Raw genomic sequence first — 27,004 nt, 5'->3', positions numbered from 1 at the left:
CAATGATACAAGGGCCACACAATGCTGTGCAACATATTATTATTTATTATATAAACTGGATATGCCATATGTCCTGTTTGTTACACATTTGTTCCCAAAATTGCATTTTGGGGCAATTTGGAAGGCCGCCTTTTAGAGACATTCGTGCCAGGCTCTCCTTTTTTGGGATACTAAGCTCTGTCAGGTTGATGTATGGTAAATAACAGAATGAATTTTTCTAATTTGATAGGCATCCCAGTCCTTTCATTTTAAAAAGCCTTGTGCAAAGAATTAGAATGAGGCTGGAGAGCCAGTTTCAAAGAACCTAGACTGAGAATTAAAGAGTCTGGACTCTTCATCACGTCATCATCTTTCCTGACCTGATACTTTGCAGCTATTCTCATTGCAATGAGGTGTGGGAAGGATGATAGGAGTTTCAATTAATATTTGTAGCCCATTATCAGGAATCAGAGGACGGGCTGAATTCAGCGATATACTTAAGCATGTGCCTGATTTTAACATAAGAATGGCCATACTGGGTCAGACCAACGATTCATCTAGCTCAGGATCCTGTCTACCAACAGTGGCCAATGCCAGGTGCCCCAGAGGGAGTGAACAGAACAGGTAATCAAGTGATCTACCCCCTCTTGCCCATTCCTAGCAAACAGAGGCTAGGGACACCATTCCTGCCCATCCTGGCTAATAGCCATGGATGGACCTATTCTCCATGAACGTATGTAGTTATTTTTTGAACCCTGTTACAGTCTTGGTCTTCACAACATCCTCTGGCAAGGAGTTCCATAGGTTGACTATGCGTTGTGTGAAGAAATACTTCTTTTTGTTTGTTTAAAACCTGCTGCCTAGTAATGTCATTGGGTGACCCCTAGTTTATGTATTGAAGCCAACAGAACTGCTAATGCCTTTAAAGATAGGCCCATGCTTAAGAACCTTGCAGAATCAGGGCCTTCAAAGAGCCCTGAGCCACCGCAGCAGCTGCCGTCCCATCTTAGAGGTCCAAACCATTACTGCCAACAGCGCCCACCAAACCTTGGTAAGAGGCCACTGAACAAGTGTCAGCCCTCAATGAATCCTACAGCGCGAGCACAGGCTAGACAAGGGGGAGGGCGCACCAGGGATTGCTCTGTAGTCTAGAGCTAGAAGACAGTTGCGGCATTATCGACTGTTGCTGCCCAGAGAGAGCTTTACGCATCACGAACCTGATCCAAAGCCCATCTACGGGGGAGTTTTCCAGTTGACTTCAGGTTAGGCCTCGTTAGAGGATGTCTGAAAGCCAGCTAGGGTGCCATTGTCTCAATATCCTAGTCCAGTCCTCAGTACTCCCCGCACTGTATCCTCAGATGTTCAACACCCTCTCCTCCCTGCCAGCTTTCCCCCTCCGCCCAAAAACTCTGCTTGCTTTCTCTTATGTTGGTTTGGTACATGGAAAATGGAACTAATTTAGGGCCAAATTCAATATGATGGTGACTCTTAATGGGCAAATAAATTGGGCTAAATCCATTGTTGGCATGATACCGCTGAAGTCTGTTTGGTCCTTTGACTTCAGTGGGGCTACCTGGGTGAAAATCAGCACAAGAATCTGCAAGCATTTTGGCAAATTCAGTTTTTATTGCATTTTACCTTTTATGACACAGGCCCATTAGTGCCAACCGGCAAAGGGTTCAGAGTTCTTAACAACCAACTCCTATCTCAGACCTGACAAACTCACTCTACCTAATACACCACTTTCATGGTATTTATCCATCAAGGGTAGCATGTTTGGTCTCTACTAACAGCCTGTGACTCATAGATACTCATAATCTTTGAGATGTGTGTACGGGTAATATATTTAAGGACTATGGTAACAGTATTGACAGTCGTACCCTTAGGGTCTTGGAGTGAAAATGAGTCACCAGGGAATCATGTCTTGGTAATGGCCCATTCAAGCAGCAGGGAATTGTTAACCCTCCTTGGCTAGCCGATTATGTAATGTGTTGCTCAATCGTCCCCCATTCCAACAACCCAGAAAAGTCAATGGAAAGCCATTAAAGACAAGCTATAAACATCAACACCCCTTGGATGTGAAAAGGAATAATCTGACAGTGAGGGAGTGGCATGTCTATGAATAAAGGCAAAAAACAGATGCACTATGTCATAGGTGGGGGAAGACACTGCACATCACAAAGAGACACTTTGAAGGGGCCGGGATGCATCTATTTTCAACCTGCAGGGCAAAGGTTGGGCTGGTACAGCCTGAGTGGCTGACGGGCTGGTTGTGTTAGGGAGTTAACATCCACCTGGCAAAGGCAAGACAGTCTTGCCCTGGAGGCAGGTGGCGATAAGATGACTTACAGCCCCGGTGCCCTGAGCAGTGTCACAACTTTTGATGCTACAGTTTCACCCACTGTGATTATAGAATTCAGAGCTACTTTTGCCATCTTTTTCAGGTTGTGTGTGCAAACCTTTGCTGTTTTGCAGTTAATCAATTTCACCAATATTTCAGGTCATTTCCTTGCAACCACACTCAGGGGTTGCTGCTGGGTACGATATAAACACAAATAGACAGGAAACCTCAGCAATGTGTGTTTACTCCAGGTGAGAAGAAATGCATGAATACTGACGTCCAACATTCTATGTTGAAAGGGAAAATTAAAATTCTTAATACCAGACAACTCTTGCAGATGGAATCTGTTTCCTTTTTGCTTGAATAATATTATTCAGAGACTGAAATAGGCATATATAATCACCAGACACACACGTATTCCCATTACGGTGAGGTCCTTGCTGAACAACACAGACAATGCTGGAACTGTGTGGAAGCCTGTTTGAGTCTACACTTTGAAATTGTTTTGTGCAATAAGTGTCTCCTGTTTAAGAAAGACAGATTGTGATAGTAGGGTAGTTTTGAATTTTGAAGGTTTAAGTGGATTTTGCTTTTGAGCACTGGTCCAATTTGTATGGATTATATATAATAGCGTTTTCCCCAGCTTCCTCCCGGCAGATGAGCAGTGCAGCTGTATTGTTATTCTCACAGACTTTTCTCTTTTGTTGTAAAACAAAACAACCCAGTCTATGCAGTGTTTGTTACAAATGAATTCAGAAATAATAAGATCATCAAAGCGTATGGCATCAGGGGACAAATGAGTGAACGAATCAAAGTGACACAAGAAAGGGCTCTTTCCTGGTTCGGGAGTCTGAAATAGTCGCTGCACACAATTATTAAAAAGTGACTTCAACCGAGTACATCTGTGCTGTTGGAAATTAATTTAACTCTTTGAAATTAGGCATTTCAGATGAAAATTTGTTGTATATTTCGTGTCACCTGGAAAACAAATCTGCTGCTGTGGTCCATTAGCGCATACGCTGTACACAGCTGCAGCTTGCTCTTCGCAATGGCAGGGAAATCAACATGAAACATTTGTTAAATTAACCCAAAAAAAGAAAAGAAAAGACGCAGAGCTGGGGCTCTTTTATAACTCATAGAGCCTGAGCTGCTTTTGGTTCAATCCTACTAGGTGCCGAGCAGGTAAGTATGTGTGTAAACACTGACTACTGTACTTATGTGCCTAACTTTATGCCTGGCCCCTCAGGGAGAAAGGAAGAGTACTGTGGTGATTTAAGGCAGTATGTTGATGGTTAAGTGTGCAAGCTGGTCTCTTGCTTCCAGGACTGGCAGGGCGGGGATGTATTTTTATTCAGCACTTGTCTTATTCCTACTTTTATTTTTGTTTGTATGGCACTATCATCTAGAGACGAAAATAAAGATCAGGGCCCCATTGTGCTAGGTGGATAGTCTCTGCCCAAAGAGTTTATAATCGAAATAGTCAAAGGTGTGAGGGGAAATGCCATATGCCTCTTCCATAATGGAAAATATAAGAAAACAGAGAGTTTGACAGGGCCCAGAGACCAATAAAAAATCCCCTACCCCAGGGGACAAAAAGGAAAAGCATTGAAGTTAATGTTTGTTTCAGATGCTTAAAAAAAAAATCAAACTTTAAAACTGACCATTTTGTTGCTGTCCGAGCCAGAAGTGGAAAATGCACACAGAAGAGTTTTGAAGAGGGAGAAGAAAATGCCTGCAAACTAAGAGTCCTTGAATGTCCAGCTTCAGCAAAGAGTGAATTTTTATTGCCAAGTTATAAAGCTTTGAGTATAGTGGGTTGTATAATGGGAACTCAGAGGTGTGAATGGCACCTGTTCAATTAGCTGACAAATTAGACTCAACAGAAGACCTGGACGGGGTGTGGAGGATGGTGCCTGTGGAAAAAGGTGGCTGCCTCCCTTCTGACATAACTTAATGGCTTCTCTAGTGCAGTATAGAATGCATTAGATTAATCCACTTTTCTTAGATGCCATTTAAATTACAGTAGCATCTGGAGGTCCCAACCAACGTTGTCAGCCTGATGTGCTAGGCAGTGTGGACGGTCCCTGCCCAGAAGAGCTTACAGTCTATGTGGACAAAGGGTGGGAGAAGAGACACGGGTGACATGACTTGCCCCAGGTCACACAGCAGGTACCTGGCAGAGCTGGGAGTAGAATCCAGTTGTCCTGAGTCTCCCAGTCCCGTGCCCTCTCCACTAGGTGACACTATCTCCCTGTAGGGTTGAATAGACAGCAGAAGGCATTTTTTTTAACCAAGGAAAAGAATAAAAACAGATACTTGACAGGCACTATTTATATATGATTATGTCTTGCAGCATATCTGTGTTTCCTAATGACGGCTCTGGGGGTGACCGCTGGTGCACATCGTTTATGGAGTCACAGGTCCTACAAAGCCAAGCTGCCTTTGAGGATGTTCCTGGCTGCAGCCAACTCCATGGCTTTTCAGGTAGGGATGAGGTTGTCAGGTGTGACCTTCGGTCTTTGTGCAGTTTTCTCTCCAGGCCAGTCAAGGGTCTCTTATGTGAAGAGAGGCCAGCTATTAAAAATTCCAAGTAAACCCAAACGTCCACCTGTTTCTGTACTGTGCGAAAGCAGAGCTGTAGTGATCACCTCTTTATTTGTACACACCATCCAGTGCAAGGGAAAACCTGATCAGAGCGATGGTCCATGTAGTCCAGTACCCTGACTCTGAAAGTGCTCAGTACCAATGCTTCTGAGGACAATTACATGCTACCATGCCCATATAATAAAGTTTCTTCCTAAAACCAGGCCACTAGAGATTGGCTTACGATATCATTTAAGTATATTTTTTATCTTAGTTAATAAAACAACAACATGTTGTGGTTTTCTACAGCAAATTTACAAAGGACATATAATTAGCCCCATATTACAGATGGGGGGAAACTGAGGCCCAGGGATATGAAGTGATCTGCTCAAGGTCACACAGCAGGCAAGTAGCAGATCTGGGAATAGAACCCAGCTCTCCTGAATCCTAGTGCAGTGCATTATCCACTAGGCAACACAGTATCTCTTAAATTTATTTCTTTAGTGTGACTGTAAATAATCTTATTACTAATATAAATAATCTGTCAGCTTCCATAACATCTTGAGGCATTGAGTCCTACAGGTTAAGTTATACTTTCAGCCTGTTTCCTTTCATTTGAATTGGCCAACTTCTACTTCTTGCATTATGAGAGAGGGTGAATCACAGCACCCTACGAACCTCTATCTATACCATTCATTATTTTGTATTCCTCTCTTATTCATCCTGTTCTCTAAACTAGATAGCACTAATCTTAATCTCTCCTCCCATTACAAAGAGCACAGCAGAGCTGTTGTTTTAAAGCAGTTTAGGATATGTTTGATTTGATCATACTGCCCTCGCTCCCTGTATGAGCTGAGCACTGGTTGTTTTCTGCCACTCCACTGATGCAAAGCAGCCCTGCAAAGTGTCATGACGTTGCTGCTTGGTGTGTTGAACAACAGCTCAACTTTTAAATTGAATCAATGAACAATCAACAAAGAATCAATGCAACAGCTGGCCACTATTCAGAAGAAATCTTCCCCACTTAATTGCTGTAGACCTGCATCCACCTCGGATCCGGGTGATCAGGATTGTTGTGGTTCTTTTGAATTCTGCTTCCTGTGTTCCTGCAGATTTCCCACTTGGATAGGTTGGCCTCAGTCAGCAGTGATGGCTGAGGAGCGTACAGTGCAAATCCAGATAAGTGGGGTGCCTAAAAGTGGCTTTGCACGGCCTTTGCACCCCTCTTTAGTCACAATGGTACCATCCAGGTCACCCAGTGTAAGTTATACTAGCCTGAGGGCTGTTCTAATTCACTTCAGCTGTGGGGGGCCTGTGGCAGGGTCAGCCTCCACAGCACCCACATGTGGCTTGCCACTAGGGTGACCAGACAAGCAAGTGTGAAAAATCGGGATGGGGGTGGAGGGTAATAGAAGCCAATATAAGAAAAAGACCCAAAAATCGGGACTGTCCCTATAAAATCGGGACATCTGGTCACCCTACTTGCCACGGCACTACTCACCCTGCCTCAGCCACACACCCCCCCAGCAGTGGTCTCCCTCAGCACCACTGGTGAAGCGCTCGTAACAATCTTAGACACTAGCCCCATGTGCAACATAAGCAAAAGAGTCTACTCCTCCTCCTGGCTCAGCTCTCCGCTCTTCCCCATTCTCCTACAGAGCAGTGACTCTGGGCTTCTCCCCACTCTGGGAATTTCCCTTCTTCCAGAGCCCGCCTTCCTCATGCAGCCCTCCTTAGTCTTTCCCCAGGCATGCTTGGGAGTCCCTTCTCCAGGGCCTACCCAGAGGAACCAGCCACAACTCCCAGCCATCCAGCTGAGCTCTCTCAACCCTTTGTAGGCATTGCATGACCACTTCCCAGCTCCCTAACCAATCAAGATCAAATGTCTGGGGCGGAGGGGTAGCTGATGAGGCCAGGCCGAGCCCTACTCCCCTTAAAGAGTCAGCCAGCCAGTGACAGGACTATTATCGTGGTTGCCATGACTGCTGGCCATTGCCCTATGTTGGCTTCAGGGACAGCAGGTAGCGTCGGAGGAGCTACAACATCCCACCATGTCTAATATCTCATTATAAGCAGGTCTCAACAGGCACTGTGGATTATACTTCACACTGTGTGCCATTGTGGCATGATGTCTCCTGCACAAATCCTATCAGATGCAGCAATTTCATCTCTATAGTCCTAATAGATTTTTATGCTTGGCGGTACCTGAACTCTTTCTCTTGCCCATCCATCTAGAGTTACTTTCTCAAGCTCTTGTAAGGTTGAATCACCTTTTTGTTTCAGAAATGGGACAGTAGCTGAGTCATATTTACTTCCTGCTCCTGTTCCTCAGCTCCTTTCTTTCACTATGTCAAATCCTACTGAGTGATATCTATTCTTACTGAGATGTGCCATTGTGACTCCGCATGGGTTTATTTTGTGCCTACCGTATGAAACAAGCTGGTTTTGAACTTAACATCAGGCGGTCACTAATCTTTTGTTCTGATTACCTTGCACTCAGCTGCAGTATCTGTCTGGAATTTCAATTTAGTTCATTTATTTCCTATGTCACAAACCAGCCTGTTAGAAAACTTCGCTTTGCAAGCTTTTTAAGAGACCCAACAAAGACATCTGGTCTGCATCTTCCTCATGGCTTTGTCTTCTAGCTATATGTTCATTTATGTATTTTACTCTTGTGTTTACTTCAAATATGTGCTAATGTTTCCTGCTATTACATGTATGACATCACACTCCTCGTGTCTGACACGTTTACATATCACGTTGTGATTGCCTCAGTATTTGTTACAAACAGTTCTGGTCTCTGCTGTTTTATTTGCCCTTCTAGTCTGTCATTATGCTTTTTTTTTGTAATTAGATGCACTTCAGCTCTTTCGCAGCTCACTAACACTTTCATTTGGGGAAGCACATTTTTCACTAGCCCTGCAAATATCCACTGGTCTATGAAAAGCCAAGTGAATTTCTTGCACTAACATTGCTTTGACCTGGTTGTTGGCTAACCCACAACTAGCTTTATTATGTAGGCTTCTAACAGAGGCCTGGTCTACACTGGGGGTGGTCGACGTAAGATACGCAACTTCAGCTACGGGAATACCATAGCTGAAGTCGATGTATCTTATTTCAACTTATCTCCCGTCCTCACGGCACGGAATTGATGGCTGCGGCTCCCCTGTCGACTCCGCTACTGCCGCTCGCTCTGGTGGAGTTCCAGAATCGACAGGAGTGCGTTCGGGGAACAATAGATGCGATCATCTAGATGAGACGTGATAAATCGATCGCTAACCCCCGATATGGTGGGTAGTCTGGATGTACCCATAATGATCAATAGTTTCATTTGGTAAAGAATATGTGCCTTTCCCAAGTGACATTCTTGTCATTTGTAAATAACTTTGTCTAGCACTCCTCAGGCCATGTCCTGCTCCCACTGGAGTGTAATGTAAAATTCCAGTGCCTCTGGACCTGCCCCCTGTAGCATTATGGAGGATTTCAGCCTCTGTGGTTTCTCTGCAATGCTACTTGCTTCCTGACTGATTTGGAAGCACTGCAACTATCTCCAATAGCTCTCACCCTGTCTGAGGTTCAGGTGACTTCATATGTTTCATTTTCAGCAAAGCTTTAGTTTTCTTCTGATATCATATAATAAAGGTGTGACAGACAGGAATGCTGGAACAAGACTTGTCTGGGTTTACGTTATAAAAAAACTAATCCCCTTGTCACATGACAGGAATCAGGACTCCAGTGGTTACTGTTACATTAACATTCCCATACAAATGTCACTTAGTCTCACTTTACTATAGTGTGGGGACAATAGTCTAGCTGAGTTTTTTCCAGTGTCTCTTTGTTCTATAACTCTCGGCTGGAACGGAGGTCGAAAGGAGTTATTTATGTGCAGTCCTGGAAGTCTTCCAGATACAAGTTTAGGATGATGAAATTTTCCTCATTTACAGATTTGAGGCAGGTTCTTTCGTTCTGTGGCTCAGTCTCCCTCAGCAATACTAATCATTCACACCATAAAGTCTCTCAGAAGTCGGCAGCTGATATACAGGGCAGTGGATGTCTACCAACTCTGGCACCAAAAGCTACCCAGTTCACAAAATGTGGACCTACGCTGTTGTCTTCTTGGACTTACTGCATTCTTCATCAATAATGGTGAAACATACACTCTGTCTTTGTTATTGCCTCACTCTCTGGATGTTTCACAAAAAAAACCAGGTGTCTGTCTGCTCTCTTCTCCTGCTGCAAAGAAAGTTGCTGCAACTGACAGTGATAATTCTCTTGCCCTTCCTGAAACACTTGCCACTTTGGATGGCGTATGCTGCATTGCCTTCCATGTCATGCCAAGAAGGGAAGGGAGAAAAGGCCACTCTGCTGAATGGTTTTTGCTTAAGACACTGCTATAGATGAGAGCACAGACTAACATCCTGAAATGCCGGGGCCTAAAGTCAAGAGCCCAAATTTATAGTTAGGCACCTAAATAAGTGGCCTGATTTTCAGAGACATTCAGACAATGGACACTCAAGACCACTGAAAATCAGACCACTTATGGTATTTCAGTCCCTTCAAGTGCCTCATTTTAAGTACCCACTCTTGAAAACTGTGGTTCTAGAATTTATGCTTGACCATGGGACAGGTAAGCTTGTTAACATCCATTCTTTGCCATCAGACTTTTAACTGACCTTCCTATCTCATGGCAGCTTGAGCAGGCATGAGCCTGAGCTGTAATTTGGATCCTGACCTGAGATCCAATGTTCAGGGGGTTTTGGGATCTAAGGTTTTTGTCCCAGCCCATTTGCCATGAAGGAACCAGATCCTAGAACAAAGGCACTCTAATACCTAAATGGGTGCACTTCCTACTTTCTCCCTCCAACAACCATCATTACCACTGTCTTCCCAAGTCGCTTTCACAAAGACCTCAAGATACAAATAAAACTAGTGACAAAAGTCCAGTGAGTGAAAATCATCTTTGGCTTTTCTGAGCCTTAATTTTCCAGCATATCTGTGGGCAGTTTTTTGTTGGTGCTGAAGCTACAGGTAGCTAAGGAGTTTAAAATTCTGTTGAAGCTGTTTTGGCCTAGGGATAGGCTACTGATGTTTGTTCCTTCTCCCAGGTCTTTTTGGCCCGTTGTCACATATTGGGCCCACTCTTGTAGGGTGCTGAACTCCTGATAAGTTCAATGGGAGAAGAAGGTAGTTGGCACCTCAAAAGATCTGACCCATTTTCTGTGCTGCGTTCGTCCCTAGAGAAGTTGCTGATGATGATGAGCTGTAGGCAGTGGATAATGTGTGGGATGGTAATGAATAAATACCATTGTTTGGTTTGTGGACAGTACAGTGACATTGACCCCATTGCGGAGCAAACTAAACCAGAACTCAGAAATAAGCCATCCTCCCAACTGCATCTCCTCCAGCAGTATGGTTTTTTTAGAGTGAGAGTTACCTGTTTCCAGCCAGATGCTGTTGACTTAGAGACCTGCAGGAAAAACCATCTTCAAAAAATATCCTCTGAGCTCTCTCATGGATATGAGCTCCAGTTAGGCCACTGGTCTGCAGTAACCACTGTGAAAGTGAATCGGATTTCTTTCGGCTCTGGGTCTTGCAAACACTCGTTTCTTCCTAGGGCAGTGAATCTGCATCCTGGGAAAGAAAAATGTCTATGATGAAAGAGATGTATTATTGTGGGCCTGCAGCAGCTGTGACTTTCTGCAGAAAAGGACCTGGAGATTACAGTGGACAAGAAGCTGGATAAAGTCAGCAGTGGGCCCTTGTTGCCAAGAAGGCTAATAGCATATTGGGCTGTATTAGTAGGAGCATTGCCAGCAGATTGAGGGAAGTGATTATTCCCCTCTATTTGGCACTGGTGAGGCCACATCTGGAGTATTGTGTCCAGTTTTGGGCCCCCCCTCTACAGAAAGGATGTGGACAAATTGGAGAGAGCCCAGCAGAGGGCAAAAAAAATGATTAGGGGGCTCAGGCACATGATTTATGAGGAGAGGCTGAGGGAACTGGGCTTATTTGGTCTGCAGAAGAGAAGAATGAGGGGGAATTTGATAGCAGCCTTCAACTACCTGAAGGGGGATTCTGAAGAGGATTTAGCTAGGCTGTTCTCAGTGGTGGCAGATGACAGAACAAGAAGCAATGGTCTCAAGTTGCAGGGAAGGGCGAGGGTCTAGGTTGGATATTAGGAAAAACTTTTTCACTAGGAGGGTGGTGAAGCACTGGAATGGGTTACCTAGGGAGGTGATGGAATCTCCATCCTTAGAGGTTTTTAAGGCCCGGCTTGACAAAACCCTGGCTGGGATGATTTAGTTGGTGTTGGTCCTGATTTGAGCAGGGGGTTGGACTAGATGACCTCCTGAGGTCTCTATCAACCCTAATCTTCTATGATTCTAGGAAACAGCAGGCTCTGGCTAAACGAGTGCCAACCCTCTGTGTATATAAACACACATTTTCCCTAGTGATTTCAATCCCTGATTTAATCTGACGTGATTTATTTTTCTTAGCCAATTCAGAGAATCATTCTGTGGTTCAAATATATTAGGGTGTGGTTGGAGGGTGGAGGGAGTGAGATAAGGTGTTACCAAAGTCATTATCCAAGTCTGTATCTCTCACCCCTCCCTGGCTGTCTGCACAGAATGACATTTTTGAGTGGTGTCGAGACCACCGGGTGCATCACAAGTACTCGGAGACGGACGCTGACCCCCACAATGCATGTCGTGGCTTCTTCTTCTCCCACATTGGCTGGCTCTTTGTCCGCAAGCACCGCGATGTCATAGAAAAAGGCAGGAAGCTGGATTTCACTGACCTGCTGGATGACCCCGTTGTGCGGTTTCAAAGAAAGTAAGTGAAAGCTCTGGAACTGCTCCCCAGGGGGATCTGAGCAGAAGTTTGGGGGGAACGAGGGTTATGGGGGGAGTTCCACTTAATCTATTTTTGATACATTATTTTATACTTCCCTTTTCTTTCCTCCCCAACATGCCCTTCCCTAAACTTGTCTGGAAATAATACAGCCCACCCCATGCAGTGGTAACCTGTTGGGTACCAGGAGATCAGTCCTGCAAGCTCTTACTTCCAGGCCCCCTTGCCGGAGCAAACCGCCCCTTTCTTACCTTCCCCTCTTTCAAAAACACCAGGGCATGTAGTCATGGGGGAGCGGGGGAGGGAGAAAAGTCTGCATCTGGGTCTTTAATTGGATTATATCAATGAATGCAATAAACATGATCATTAACAGCCTCTGTGGGGAATAAAACATATCCCTCTGTCTGAATTATCTGACGATCACCAGCCCGGCCTATGGGGCCCAGTTGAGCTGAACTGCTGCCTCTCCCAGTACCTTAATTCCTGTACAAAATGAGATGTCGTAAGCTTGGCCCGCTGGGTTAGTACAGACCAGACTGCAGCCTTCCCCAGTCCATTATCATCACTATGGTAGGGGATACGGATCTGGATGTTTCCGCCTATATTGAAATTATAATAATTTCTATGATGAGTAGTTACTGCCCAGCTGTAGGCACTATTCCCAGCATTGAATCTGTGCACAGGAGGGTTCTAAAAGCCAGATTGGATCAATTCTGTTTGGTAAGCAGAGTGTTATTTTTGGACACTTCTGGGAAGGGAGTGCAGTCATGTCTGTCTTTGCATTGCAAAAATCCCCAGGAAGGGCTGAACTAATCGCTGGTCAATGGGACTGGACCAGGGATGAAACTGATGCAATGCGTTGGTCTAGTTGTTTTAGTTGCTTTTTGGAGAGCAGTGGAGAATTCCCCAGGACTTTGCAAAGTCTCCTTTGCAGTGTGTTTGAGCTTCCATCATGGTCTTCTCACCTTTGCATGAGTGAATCATATCCCGTCTCAGACAGGCATTTCTTGTAGTGCTTATATAACTGTGGCATAAGGTACATTTATGTGCAGGGAAGATTGTCTTAGCAAGTGATATTGCTCTGGATTTGACAGTTGAGTTTTGGACTAATTTAGTCTAGTGAATTTAGAGTTTAAATTTTCTTTTTCTCAGGAACATGCACCTGTTTATGTCAATACCACATTGTTGTAAGAACAGAAGCTTATTATTTACTTCCCGGAAAAACAAAGTCTGATTGGTAATAATAATATTGAATTGTACCTCCATAGTGGATTTCTTAGGACCAGATTAGGTGACATCCTTACTCACTCTGGGTCCAATTCCATTGTCAGTTACATTAATGTAAATCTGGAGTAAAACCGTTAATTTCAATGGAGCTTCTCTACATTTACACTGGTGTAGCAGAGAGCAGAACTTGGCCTACTGAGAAGTACCTTAGTCCATGAATAATCAACTCCATTAACTGCAATGAAACTACTCAGTGGTTCTCAACCAGAGGTTCAGGGCCCCCTGGGGAGCTGAAGCAGGTTTCAGGGGGTCCACCAAGCATGGCTGGTGTTAGACTCACTAGGGCCCAGTGCAGAAAGCCAAAGCCCCACTGCACAGGACTGCAGCCCAGGGTCCCAGGCCCCACCATCCGGGGCTGAAGCCAAAGCCTGAGCAACTTAGCTTCACAGTGCCCCCAGTGGCATGGTGCCCCGAGCAATTCCCCTGCTTGCTACCCCTTAACACTGGCCCTGGCTTTTATACGCAAAAACCAGTTGTTGTGGCACAGGTGGGCTGTGGAGTTTTTATAGCCTGCTGGGGGGCTTCAGAAAGAGAGAGGTTGAGAACTCCTGGTGTAAGGTACAATTCTGTGTGAGTAAAGGTACAACAATCTCTGGCCCTTAACTGCACAACGTGGGACAAAAGCTCAGAATGAAGGACGTGTACACACACACACACACACACACACACACACACACACTCGTGCTCCGCGTTTGCAGAAAAGGGAGGTTCACTTATTTTGCACAAGTAATCATTAGAGTTGACCGAAAGATTTCAAGTAAGAACTTTTTTTTCCTTGTAAAATGTCTGACTTTAAACCACGTTTTTTGCAAAAAACTGTCCCCATTACTGAATTTTTTTTTTAACTCTTTCCAAAAACTTTTGTGGGTTTTTTTTTTAAACTGAAAATTTAATTGCATTTTTTGTTGAAATGTGTAGTGGCACATTCCATTTGCTGAAACCTAAATTGTTGATTGATAAAAAGCTTCTATCAACATTTTGATAACCATCTTGATAAACAAACAAACAAAAAACCCACAAAAATAAAAATGATCTTGGCAAAATAAAAACAACTTTGAAATGTTTTTCTTTATTTTAATTTTGGACCAGGTCTCACAATAAAGTTGCCTCAGTGACAGCTGCATTTCTGGCACCACTGGTTTATGGTAATGAAAGCAAGATATTGTGAGATCAGCCTGGACGGGGGTAAATTTGGGTTAAAAATAAGAGGTGCCCTGTCTGATGAGGCCCAGTTCAGAGGGATACTAGTGCTTAAAGTGTCCTGAAAAAAGTTTGTGTGTGTCATAATCTGGGAGCAGTAACTTTGGTAAGACTGTAGAGTTCCCCTCAATGACCCATCTTGTTTTTTAAAATTTGTTTTTTGCCAGGTCTGTGTGTGACCCCTTGCAATCCTCCCCCAACAATTTTAAGCACCGAGGGACGCTGAGCCAGGGCTCTCTCTGCCTGTCAGTCAGAGAATAAATTGCCTCTCATTCTCCAGGGCCGAGCCCTTGTGTGACACAGCATTACCCTGCTTGCCTGTGGCACCTTTACATTCTCTTGCCAGCCCCTGATTTTGTTTCATCTTCAGACTATCCAGCTATTCTTGGCCTGTTCTCCATCTTATTGCGCATTATCTTCTATCTGTCTCTCTTCATCTTCCCCACCTCTTGTGCCTCTTTGCTGCTCCTCTCTCTGTTGAATCATTCCACATGGCTCGCTGCCTCCTTTGTCACATTATACTCTTTCTGCCATTCACCTCCTTTCTAGGGTTACCAGGTGTCCAGTTTTTGACTGGAATGCCCGGTTGAAAAGGGATCCTGGTGGTTCCGGTCAGCACTGCCGACCAGGCCGTTAAATGTCCGGCTGGTCACGCAGCAGGGCAGGCAGGCTCCCATCCCTACTCGGTTCCGCGTGGCTCCCGGAAGCGGCGACATGTCCCTCCAGCTGGGGGGCAGCCATGGGGGCTCTGCACGCTACCCCCGCCCCAGGTGCCGGCTCCGCAGCTCCCATTGACCAGGAACCATGAGGTGCTGCGAGGACAGCACCTGAGGATGGGGGCAGCACATGGAGACCTCATGGCCGCACCTCCGCCCAGGAGCTGGATGTGGTGGCTGCTTCCAGGAGCCGCCTGCAGTAAGCGCTGCCCGGAACTTGCATCCCTCACGCCCTCCCGTGCCCCAACCCCCTGTCCCAGCCCAGCACCCCCTCCCACGCTCCAAACCCCTGCCCCAGCCCTGAGCCCTTCCCACACTCTGAACCCCTCTGTCCCACCCTCCAGTCCCAAGCCCCCTCCTGCACTCCAAACCCCTCATCCCCGGCCACATCCCAGAGCCCGCACTCCCAGCTGGAGCCCTCACCCACTTCTGCACCCCAACTGCCTGCCCCAGCCTGGTGAAAATGAGCACCTGAGCAAGAGTTGGGTGGAGGGAGAGGGGTTGGAGTGAGCAGTGGCGGGGCCTCGGAGAAGGGGCAGGGCAGGGGTGGGGCCTTGGGGGAAGGGGCAAGGCAAGGATGTTTTGTTTTCGGCAATCAGAAAGTTGGGAACCCTACTCCTTTCTCTCAACCCCCACCCCCGCCTTTTTGCCTCCTGGCTTAGTTTAGCATTCTGCTTCACTTATCATCCTGCTCTCCCTTTCTTTTTGCCTCTTGCACTATTCAGCTATATTTCGTGTGTGTGTGCGCGTGTGTGTGTCTTGTTCCCCAATCCCCACATTTGATCATACAAACTTGGCTGAACTGTTGGAGCAAGTTGTCACATTTCAGGGCTTTGTAAACTACTTTCCCTCAGGAAATTCTGAGGAAGAAATAGATCGGTCAGAGTTACAGCTGCTTATAGCTGATTTGGGGGCTTGATTGAAAGTAAATGGATGCGAACCCCTGGCCTTCATTGGAGTTGCACCTTCATAAACCTGGTCTGTATCTGCCTCTGTTTTATAATCTCTTCTTTACATTTGCCTATAACTGTCTCCAAAATGTCCCAGGGGGACTGAAATCTTCTGTGCAGTCTCAGCAAAAGGGTGATTTTTCACTGGAAAGTTTGAGGAAAATCCCTCCTCTATTTTTATATTTGTGAGAATACAAATAATTTTAAAAAAAGAAGTGGGGGGACTGCAGACATGACTTGGATTGTAAGTTTCTCGGGGCCTGGATTGTCTTTTTGGTCTGTGTTTGTACACGGCCTTGCACAATGGAGCTGTGGTCTGCGACTGGGGACCCTAGGTGCTACCACAAATCAAGTAAAAGATTTTGATGCTGATACACTGCCTATTGAAGTCAATGGAAGGCCTCCCATTGACTTCAGTGGGTGCTGGCTAAGGCCCTACTTGGATAGCCAGGAAGGCAAATTCAGGCCCAATACAGTTTGTTCTGTGATGGGGACTTGGTTCTCAATCAAATCAGCCTAGATGCAAGAAGATTTTTTTAAAACCAAAAGTAAAAGGCTAAAATCTTCTTGCAGTTTCATCTGTGTTACCCACTTAAATGACAGAATTTTCAGTCAGATTTTGAAGCCAGAAGGAACCATTATGGTCTAGGCTGACTTCTAACGTAGGCCATAGAACCTCTCCCAGTCATTCTTGCCCTCCACTTCTGCTTGAGCTAGAGCACATCTTCTCATTTTCTTCTTCCTTCATGGAGGAATTTGGGCCTTTGCGTTCTGAGTAGTGGAAGTTAAAATAAAAACCGTGCCAATGGCCAACATGCTCAATGTGCTTCAATACGAAAATATAGAGAAACATGAACCTGCATGATCATTCTCCTCTCATTGAATCTGTGCTAATTCCTTAGCATCAAAGTTCTCGGTCCATCCTATTGCTAATCTCAAGTGATTAGCAGACCTAAGGGCATGGGACCGCTGCCAGTGCAAGTTGTGATTTGCTAGGGAAATTAATCAGGGCTCAATGTGCCTAGAGAGAACTTTCATATGTATTGTAACAGACCTGTAGCCTCTTAAGAATTTTATTCATGGCTGTTTTCACTCTGCTGCTGCAGTCGTTTGGTGCTTCATGCAGCAGTGGGGCGAGAACGCCAATATCCCTGCTCCAAAACCAGTGTTTCCTATGGATGGTGCTCAAGAAGAATCTTCACTAGCTGTAGGATAATAGTGCATTTGACACAAACATAGCTGGGCTGTCTAGCCCAGCTGATATACCTTAATTGCCATTCTGGGACATAGGGCAAATGGTCTTTGGTGCATTTCATAGAGACAGGCCCCAGTTGCAAAGTTTGCAGCCAAAGTAGAACTTTCGCAAAGTTCCAGGGTGTTCAGACGGGGGTGGGGGGGTTGCACTGTACAGTTTGATCTCTGTATTTTGATCAATTGTAATTTACAGCTTTAAATACTCTGACTGTCATAGAACCTTGAATCACAGTCCTTTTCCCCTTGAAACACAAAAGAAGTGAGTTATGCATATCTGGAGCTTCCCCTGCTGCGTTCAGCCTTCCCCCTGCTTAGCCGACATTACCTGTCTTTTCCCCATAGACAGATTAATGTTGAATGCAATTTTCACTCTGACAGAAAACAGCTGCAATTTTATGGTAATTTTTTTCCCTTCAGCAAAGTCTTTTAAATTATTCCTCTTTTAGTCAGCCTGCACAATTTACCATTAAAAGCCGACACGTCTTCCGTGTAGCCTATTGACAGCAGCTGACAAATAGGCAAGGAGAGAGCTGAAATGAAACTACCAAACACTCCACTACGAACATTCTTGTGGAGGAACAGAAAAGCTCCTGACATTTAACAAGCGGTATATTGGCCTTACCGCACATGAGTAATTAATCTTCACACTTTATGTTTCCAACAGCCCGCTTCAAAAGTAACCACAAAGGCGGGGAGAAAGGGAGGGAGGAAACAAGCTTTTAAGAATGAAAAATTGTTTGTTACCTTCCTAATGCATGATTGTTGCTGACAGCTGTTTCGGAGTATTCTGAATAATGGTTTTAAAATGTCCTCTGTGTTAATAAAGCAGAAATCTGCACTTGAAGGTACAACTGAGGGCAGATTGCATTTACTTTACTTTGTCAGCACCGTTTTTTTTGTGCAAAAACAAATTAAGGTCTAACTGGCTGAATGCAGCGAATATCTGCTCTGATGCTATTTTTTTCAGTTTGGAAAACCAGTTACATTTTAGACTTTTTCCCTGCTGGAGTGAGTTGATAATCTGCAGGGCTCCTCTTCTGCTGCAGTTCTGTTCCAGTGAACTTTCTTTGGCATAATAATGATAATACCTGTCTTTTACATAAGGCTTCTCATCCATAGAGCATCTTACCTCCACTTTACACATGGGGAAACTGAGGCATGGAGTGGTGAAGTGACTTGCCCAAGGTCATACAGAAAGCCAGTGGCAAAGCTTGGACTAACCCAAGACCTCCTTAATGCTACTCCCGTGCTCTGTCCACTAGGCAGCGCTAGCACATATGGCTATCAGAAATGAATTAAAACTCCATGGTTCAGCACCAAGTAAGTAAACTGCCCAATAGCCAGTGAAATATACAGATGTTCTTCTCTATTAAAGAAAATAAATCTCCCAATAAATAGCTCTGTACAAGGCTTAGGGAAAAAGGAGGAGTTACAGGAACTGCATGCCAGATTTTCATTTAAAATATATTTTTTCATATAATAATAATATTATTATTATTTATATTACAGTAACACCGAGAGACCTTGAATGAGCTCAGGGTCCCATCCTGCTAGCCACTGTGTACACACATAGCAAGAGACAGCCCCTGCCCCAGAAAGTTTACCATCTAAATAGACTGCTAGGACAAATGAAGTACTATTATTCCCATTTTACAGATGAGGAATCCAGACACAGAGAGATGAAATGACCTGCTACACAGGGAGCCACACAGGGCGTCTGTAGCAGAGAAAGAAATTGAACCCAAGTATCCTGAATCCTAGTCCAGTTCAGTAACCATGCAGCTCCCCCTCCTGTGACAGTAATGTTACTCCTGTCCCTTTCTCTCCCTTTAGGTACTATAAGAGTTCAGTAGTGCTAATGTGCTTTGTGATCCCCACCCTGGTGCCCTGGTACATCTGGGGGGAGAGTCTGTGGAATTCCTACTTCCTTGCTTCCATCCTTCGTTACACCGTCTCTCTCAACGTCACCTGGCTGGTCAACAGTGCAGCTCACATGTACGGCAATCGACCCTACGACAAGTACATCAGCCCCCGGCAGAATGCATTTGTCACTTTAGGAGCAATTGGTGAGTACCAGCCAAAATGTCTCTCTGAAGCTTTACCCTGGGTTACTTTGCGCATTGCCGAGCTCTAGCTAGAAGTGGGATTTCCTTCCACTGCAAACAGAACCATGCACAAAGGATGGTCAGCAATCCATTCTTTGAGTGCTTAACCCTGGCCAGGATTTAGAGAGTCTGTCTGCAGTAATCCTGTGCAGCACAGTCTGTGATCCAGACAGCGGGCCATAGTATCTAGCATCCTAAGTAAAGATTCCTTGTGTTTATTACACCCGAGCCCTGTCTCTCTCCTCTCACAAGGGGCACTAAACTAAATCCATTTCACCAGCTGGCCAGGCACTCCCATGGCACTCAGTTATGAAACAATTATTCTAGTCTTGGCAGGAGTGGGTGTGTATCTTCAACCAATGAAGACTGTACCATAGCTGAAAGCTCTTCAAGATACTTTCCTCTGCCCATCAGCATCACCTCTGTCTTGCTCGGGGTCAGCTTCAGCTAGCGGGTCTTCACCTGTGAGCTGATCTTATCCAAGCACTAGGCCCTCTTGGTGGTAGTGCTGTGGTCATGTGTGTGAATATGGTTGTATGTAGATCTTTGAAAAGGATTGGAGAGAGAACTGATCCTTGTGGAACTCCACATGTGAGTAGTCGGGTGGTAGAGGTGCAGTTTCCCTGCACTACTTGTTGGATGCATCCCTCCAGAAAGAGCTTAAGACATTTTAGCATGTTACCCTGGATCCCTGCCATCTCTCTCAAGTGAGACAAGAATCTCAGGCAACATTGTGGAATCCTGCCAAGAGATCCAGGAAGATGAGAATGGATCTCTCTCCTCTGTCCGCTGGCAGAAGGAGATCATCCAAAAGTGCCACTAAGGCAGTTTTGGTTTTGTCCTGGCCTGAATCCAGAATGAGACGGTCTAGGATGTTGACTTCAGTTACATGAGCTTGTCGTTCACCTTTTGCTAGCTTGTCTATGAGCTTGGAATGAGAGGTCTGACAGTGGATGGTAGTTGGTTAGGACCAAAGCATCCAGGGTGGGTTACTTCAGCACTGGTTAGGCTAGTGTGTGTTTGAAGGAGGAAGGGAAGTTTCCTTCAGTGAATGAGGCATTGATCATTTCAGTCAGGAGTGGCACCAGTTGTTCCTGACTCTTTCACAAGTCAGGAAGGGCATGGGCCAGATTCACAGCTCTTGGGTTAAGACTCCCTTAAGGTGTCGAACTTTTTGATGAATGAATGCTGGAAATACAGCTGGGCTGTTTGGTTGGCGGGTGAAGGTGGAGTGGATCCCAGCTGTTTGAGAAGGCTTCCTAACGGTGCGTGATGTTTTCAGTGAAGTAGGACGATAGATCTTCACAGCACTTGGTGCTCAGCTCCACAGCAGGCCGTTGTCGTTCAGGATTAATGAAGCTGTTTACCATCCTGGATAACTGCCTGGGGAGGGATTTGGCAGCCACAGTGGAGGCTGATAGGAAGGTTCTCTTGGCCTGTAATATAGCCTCTGCCTAGACTTTGAGGAATTTGTTATGTTTCATCCTCTCTGAATCAGCCTTTGTTTTCTTCTATCAGTGCTCAAATTTCCATTCCTTTCTCTTCACCCAGCGTAAGGTGCAAGTAGCCATGGAGATCTGTATGAGCAATTGGAGGAAGGGGCCGTGTAGGGGGGCCAGTGTGTCAGTGGCTGACTGTAGAATGGTAACTAGGTAACAACCCCTCGTCCTGTGGATGGAGTGCTATTGTCCTTTGGCAGGCTTTGGAACTGGTTGGAGTCCATGAGTCTTTGTGGTTGAATCAGCATCACTGGACCTTCTTGTTGCTGGGGTGCTGGAAGGTCTCTGACCACTGCCTTCGTGACGTGATCATCTGTCTAAGACAGTGGCTGGGTTGTGATGTCCTCCATTTTGACATCTAGGCCAAAAAACAGGTCCAAGGTGTGACCAGCCGCGTGGGTTGGATCAGAGGTGACCTGTTTACGTCCTAGGGTGGCAAGTGAGAAGATGAGTTTGTGGGCTTTGGCATCAGTGGCCTTGTCGAATATGTGTGGTGAAATCTCCCAGGATGACAAGTTAGCGGCATTTCACCCCCATCACTGACAAGGGGTGGGTGAGCAACTTTATGGATCATTTAATCTGTGGTGGTTTGTAAATGAGCATAAAACCTATGTTAGCTTTGGGTCTGGTTTCGACTGCCAGATGCATCAATTCAAATGAAATTGTCTTACGTGAGGCACATCTCTTGCACTGGATGTTTGCAGAGAAGATGAATACAGGGCCGTCTGCCTTCTTGTCCTGTCTAGGTCTGTGATGTACCGAGTATCCTGGGGGAACAAGGTGCACTAGCACAGGGCTTGCTGCAATATCATCCAGCCAGGTCTTGGGGATGCAGGCTATATTGTGTGCTTTGTCACTGATGAGGTTGTATATTATTTGTTAGCGGCAAATCTTGCATTGATCATCCTCAACTTTAGTTTGTGTTGCCTGCTTCTGGTCCCCGCCTAGGTAGGGGTCCTGTACAGTGTATCGGCGTTAAATCAGGTTTCTTTTTTCTGTTTCCTTGGACAGTTCCTCCCAATTAGAACAGTAATAGGTGATGTAGAGGTTGGCACAGGTTGGGAAGTCATTAAAAATTCCACCCTTATATTCCAAGTATGGATTTAGGCTCCTATGAGGTACCTACTTTGGACCATCTTAGCCTCTATATTCATCATACATAACTGAACCTGACTTCTGCTCTTCCCGCTATCAGTGCTGCTGAGCTTGTGACCATCTATCTCCTCCTCCTTCCCTTTTAATCACAATAATTTTGCCTACTGGACGGCACACACCTGTGTCCCAAAACTAAAGCTCTGACCTGCTACTCTAAAATAAAAGTGGATATTTCCCACTTCCCAGGGCTAACCCAGCATTACTTGAAGCCTCATGCCATACGATTATCCTCTTCCTCTATTATTTGAATAGACGTAGTGGCTATTTTGACAGTCAGTCTCACCGTTGCCACACGTAAATACCGCATGAATGTCAGACACCCTTGAATGCAAATGTCAGGGCCTGTCCACATTCCTCTTGAACAAGTGCTGCAATGAAATGGGTAGGAAGGGTTATTAGCTGCCACAGGGGGTGTACAATTTTTTCTGTAATAGAAAGGAAGTCAGGGAGCTTATCTCTGCTCTCACCTCAGCCTGACTCTCTCTCACAGCAGGTTTTCTCGGCTCCCTGCTGCTGCACAGTTTTTAACCCCCTCTCTTATAACTCTCTTAAGAGTTCTAGCAGAGTATGACTCAAGCCCTGTTACACTCCTCTCTGTTACCTTAACTGAAACAGCCATTCAGCAGTGAGATATTTGACAGGGAACCTGAGCTATTGCTCTCAGAATGCTAAACTTATTCTTTTGGGCTCATAGAACGATCGAAGATTCGGGTTGGAAGAGACCTCGGGAGGTCATCTCGTCCAACCCCCAGTGCTCTGCTTCAGATACATGTGTGGGGCTCTGGCTGACGGCAGCATGTCCTGTCTAATAGCTGGGCTGGATGCTGCCTAAGGCTGTCAGGAATGGGAGACTGGAACCAGGATTGAAACCAGTTTAGCTGCTAGTGTGTGTGTGACAAAAACCTTGCACCGCCCTGTTACAGAGGCCTGGTTGAGCCTCAAGCCTCAGTTGAGCTGAAAAAAAAATTGTTTTGCCTACACTAGCGGTCAAGCTGTTTTCAACTGGGTCCTTCTGATTCATTCGTGACAGCCTTGGAATAGGCCAATTCTCCCGTGTGATAGGGCCAAAAGGGAACTTCTTCAGTCGTTCTCATCCGGGGGCATCCTTGTAAAATCATGTTGGATCACTCCTGTCATGGGGTCTGTGGGGGCGCCTCCCTGTGGCCACAACTGGGAGTTAGCTCATGACCAGTCTGATGCCCCCTCCTTCAGTTTCTCACCCCATGGTCTCTCTCTCTCTCTGGAGTCAGGGCACTGTTCCTCCACCCCTCAGGGAGCTCTCTCTTCATGGCTTGGTCCTCTGGCCAGGTCACTGTAGTCCTCCCCTTCCGGGGTCTCAAAGCCCTACTGGACAAACTGTCTCAAGCAGTCTTCTGCTCCACTGCCCAGTCTGTGCCACTTCCCCAGTGGCTGGTAGGGGTACCCAGGCCCGCCCTCTACTCCAGCTTCCAGCCCAGGGACTCTACAACCAGCAGGCAAGGTTTGCACTGCCCAGACCTTGCTGCTGTTTCCCTGAGCTACATCCTACTTCACCTCTATCCGGCTCCTTCTCCACCCTCATCTGGGTACTCCCTTCCCTCAGGGCTAAGATCTCAGGCTTCTAATCTCCCCCTCCCATTTGTTCCTTTCCTTCTCTAAGCCCAGAAAGTTAATGCAGCCCCCTTCTTATTTTCTAATTCCTGGATTTAGAGTAGCTTAGCCTGCCTCTTGCTCGGCTGGGCTTCATCAACTAAAAGTTTCAGCCCTGACTCTTCTCCCCCCACCTCCCTGTGCAGCCTCTCTCAGGGTTAATTGTCCCTTCCTCTCTACTCAGACCTTGTGTGAAGTAGGCACCCCATTCCCTTCTTGTTTTCCATCATGTGGTTTAGCAATAGGGGATTGTTTGTCGAATGTCTTTGCTGCCCCCTCTCAATGGGGGAAGCAAAACCACAATGCACTTTATTGATGTGATGACCAAGTTTGCTACAGAAATCTCGCATAGATATAGATGTAGTTTCATGTGAACTGAATTAAGCTACATCAGTGTAAACCAGCTGTAAATTGAGATGAGTATCCACACTGCAGTTTGTCCAGTTTAACTAAATCAATGTAAAAGCCAATATTTGTGAAACTGGTGCAACTTTTGCATAAAGAGAAGCCATAGATAGCTAGATGAGGCCATTATCCTGCAACTTTTTCCTCTCTCTGCATTTTAAATCAATGATGCACCTGGTGGGGTTATACCAGGGTAGGACATGTTACAGGATCAAGTATCTTCTATCTATCTACCTAATCTATCTAATCACAAGACATATATTGGCCACTGCACTTAAAATCTCTTTTTTTGTTTTTCCAGGTGAAGGCTTCCACAATTACCATCACACCTTTCCATTTGATTATTCAGCCAGCGAGCTTGGCTTGAAATTCAACCCAACCACATGGTTCATTGACTTCATGTTTTGGTTGGGGCTGGTTACTGACCGAAAACAGGCTCCCAAGGAGATGATCTTAGCCCGCAAAGAGAGGACTGGTGATGGCAGTGCTTGAAAATGTAACATTTCTGTGTAAATCTATGCTGTCGTGTGTGTATGTATGTGTGTGCGCGTGCATTTTTTTTTGGGAAAAGTAGTTTGGTTTTTTTGGGGGTTTTTTTTTTTTCAGATAAAATGGGCTAAATTAATCCCTGGGATAACTCTGTTGACTTTAGTGGCTTTATGTCAGAGGTGAATTTAGTCCCATTTTTTTTCTCCTATTAGCTGTTTTATGTCCGAATCCCAGCCTATTAAGTGTAAAAAATATTGGATATTATTTAATATTAGCGTTAAACATCCTAGATCTTTGATTTTAGTCATTCTAGTTTAAGTCCTGTGTACACTGTAATATGCTTGTTCGTGTTAACCCTGGCAAGATGGAGGAATTAACTATCCTTTCAAAGTGCGGTTCAGGTGAATGTTTGTTTGTTTTTACTAGTCAACCAAACATGCTTTGAGACATAATTTTGGGGGGTTGGGGATAGGGCCTGATATGCTGTTACAAAAACAAACAGAAAAGAATGTTTAAAAATCCCCTATACTGGGGAAAAATCAGTTTTAAAAAAAGATGTTTGTCTGAAAATCTGTTTTCTTATTTTTGTTTGCAAGACCCTTGCTCCACTGTCTTTGTTTATATAAATTCATTTATTGCTAAGCAGGCTATTGTGTTAAAAGCTACACATTATACAAGCCAAAATACAAACTGATGCCATGCTTAGCGGATTCATTCATTGTCACATAAACATTGTAATTTGTAAAGATATACTGCTCAACTATGTCTTAAACCAAAAAAAGCTTCGATTTAAATGTTTGGAGACCTAATTTATATTCTAACAGGTCACAGCCACTGCTGCATGCATATTTTAGCTACTTCTGCACAGTAGGTATCTTCATTTTTTTTCCAGCTTTCACTATCAGGTCTTTAAAACCTGGCCTTTATCTAGATCACAGTTTTTCCTAATGTTACAACTGCATGTAGCCTCTACTGGTTTCAGAGCAAAATATATATTAAAGTTATGTAGCTTCTGGATTTAACAGTTGCCTTTTAAAAGCAGCATGTCTTGGGACCTACAACCCTTTGTGTTAGATGGTAGCCAGTGCAGGAGAAAGGCTTTGTTGTCTGCACTGGAGCACTTTTGAAGACAGAGGGCCTGATTCTCATTTACATTAAGGGTTGTCTACCCTTAAAATGCTACAGCTGCACCGCTTGAGTGTAGACACTGCCTATGCTGATGGGAGGGGTTAGGTAGTGTACTCCACCTCCCCGAGGATGGAAGAATTCTTCTATCATCCTAGCACTGGCTACATGGGAGCTTTGGTCGGCTTAACTATGCTCTGGGTGTGTGTGGATTTTTCACATAGTTAAACCAGTCTAATTTTCTAGTGTAGCCCAGGCCTGAGATTCCCTTTGCCCTGTTCTGGCAGTGTGCATGTGCCCACTTTCACGCCCATTTACACTGCAAAGGGAGGAAGGGAAAGATGGTCTTAATATAAATGAGAATTAGGCCCAGTTATTTTCAGGAAGGATGTACAATTTTAAAACCAAACTCAGTTCTTTGGGGTTTGTTCGGGTTTTCTTTAGTTTTGTTTTTTAAATGATGCCAATATAAAAGAATTGTCCTTATTCTGTACTTCATCCAGAAGGTGTTTAACAGTGTTAATTTGCCATTAATGACATGTAAACTCATGAGTGATTTACAATAAACAGCTATGAATTAGCCTGTGGCCTGGTTCTTATTTGAAGATCTTTCATTAAATGGTGGTTTTATGAATGAATGATCAAAAATAGTACACTCCTGCTCTGTGGCCAGTGGTTACTCCGATCCTTTGTGAAGTCTCACCTAGGTCTGAACATGGCTCCACCCATTGCCATAATATCTACCACCTCAAAACATTAATGAATTCATCCTCACATCATCCCTATTTGACAGGTGGGGAAACTGAGGCAGAGCTATGGGAAGTGACTTGTTCAAGTTTGCACAGGACATTAGTATCAGAGCCAGGAACAAAATCCAGATCTCCTGAGTCCTAGTCCAGGGTCTTAGCTACAAGATCATCACCTGCTTTCTTGCTTCCTTGAGCTGGGCCCAACAAAGAGTGGCTAAAATGAGTAGGAACCCACATGTTGAAAATGTAGATGGCCGATGGGTTTGGAGGTGATGTGTATGTGAGGGAGTGTGGCAAGGGAGAGAGAGAGATGCCTCTCATAAATGAAGCAGCAAAGAATCATCCGAAGAAGTGGGTATTCACCCACGAAAGCTCATGCTGCAAAACGTCTGTTAGTCTATAAGGTGCCACAGGATTCTTTGCTGCTTCTACAGAACCAGACTAACACGGCTACCCCTCTGATACTTGATCTCATAAATGATTCATCCCTTTATAAAAAGTCCTGTTGTTATGGCGGTTTACCAATTGGGGAAATAACATGAATGCAGTGGAGAGCTAAACCTGGGTGTATAGCTTTTAGTTAATCTTTGGAATAAAAGATCTCAAAATTATACCAGTACTACCCCTGAACTGTATTGAGTTCATTTCTCACAAAGCACATCTGTAGAGCAAAACATCACTACTTC

General features: G+C 45.0%; 1 protein-coding gene across 1 annotated transcript in view; it reads left to right on the top strand.

The window, feature by feature from the left end:
- Window positions 1–26,149, top strand: part of SCD5 (stearoyl-CoA desaturase 5) — a 70,251-nt gene extending 44,102 nt beyond the window's left edge. Inside the window, exons 2-5 of the mRNA XM_039542422.1 lie at window positions 4,674–4,804; window positions 11,532–11,737; window positions 18,996–19,228; window positions 24,257–26,149. Of these exons, the coding sequence (XP_039398356.1) occupies window positions 4,674–4,804; window positions 11,532–11,737; window positions 18,996–19,228; window positions 24,257–24,447 (761 nt within the window). The 3' untranslated portion in view covers window positions 24,448–26,149. The remainder of the gene's footprint in view (window positions 1–4,673; window positions 4,805–11,531; window positions 11,738–18,995; window positions 19,229–24,256) is intronic.
- The last annotated feature ends 855 nt before the right edge of the window (window positions 26,150–27,004 follow it).

This window comes from Mauremys reevesii, linkage group 5, assembly GCF_016161935.1.
Source record: "Mauremys reevesii isolate NIE-2019 linkage group 5, ASM1616193v1, whole genome shotgun sequence".
In the NCBI taxonomy this organism is placed as follows: Eukaryota; Metazoa; Chordata; order Testudines; family Geoemydidae; genus Mauremys; species Mauremys reevesii.
This window is presented reverse-complemented; position numbering and strand designations above follow the sequence as displayed.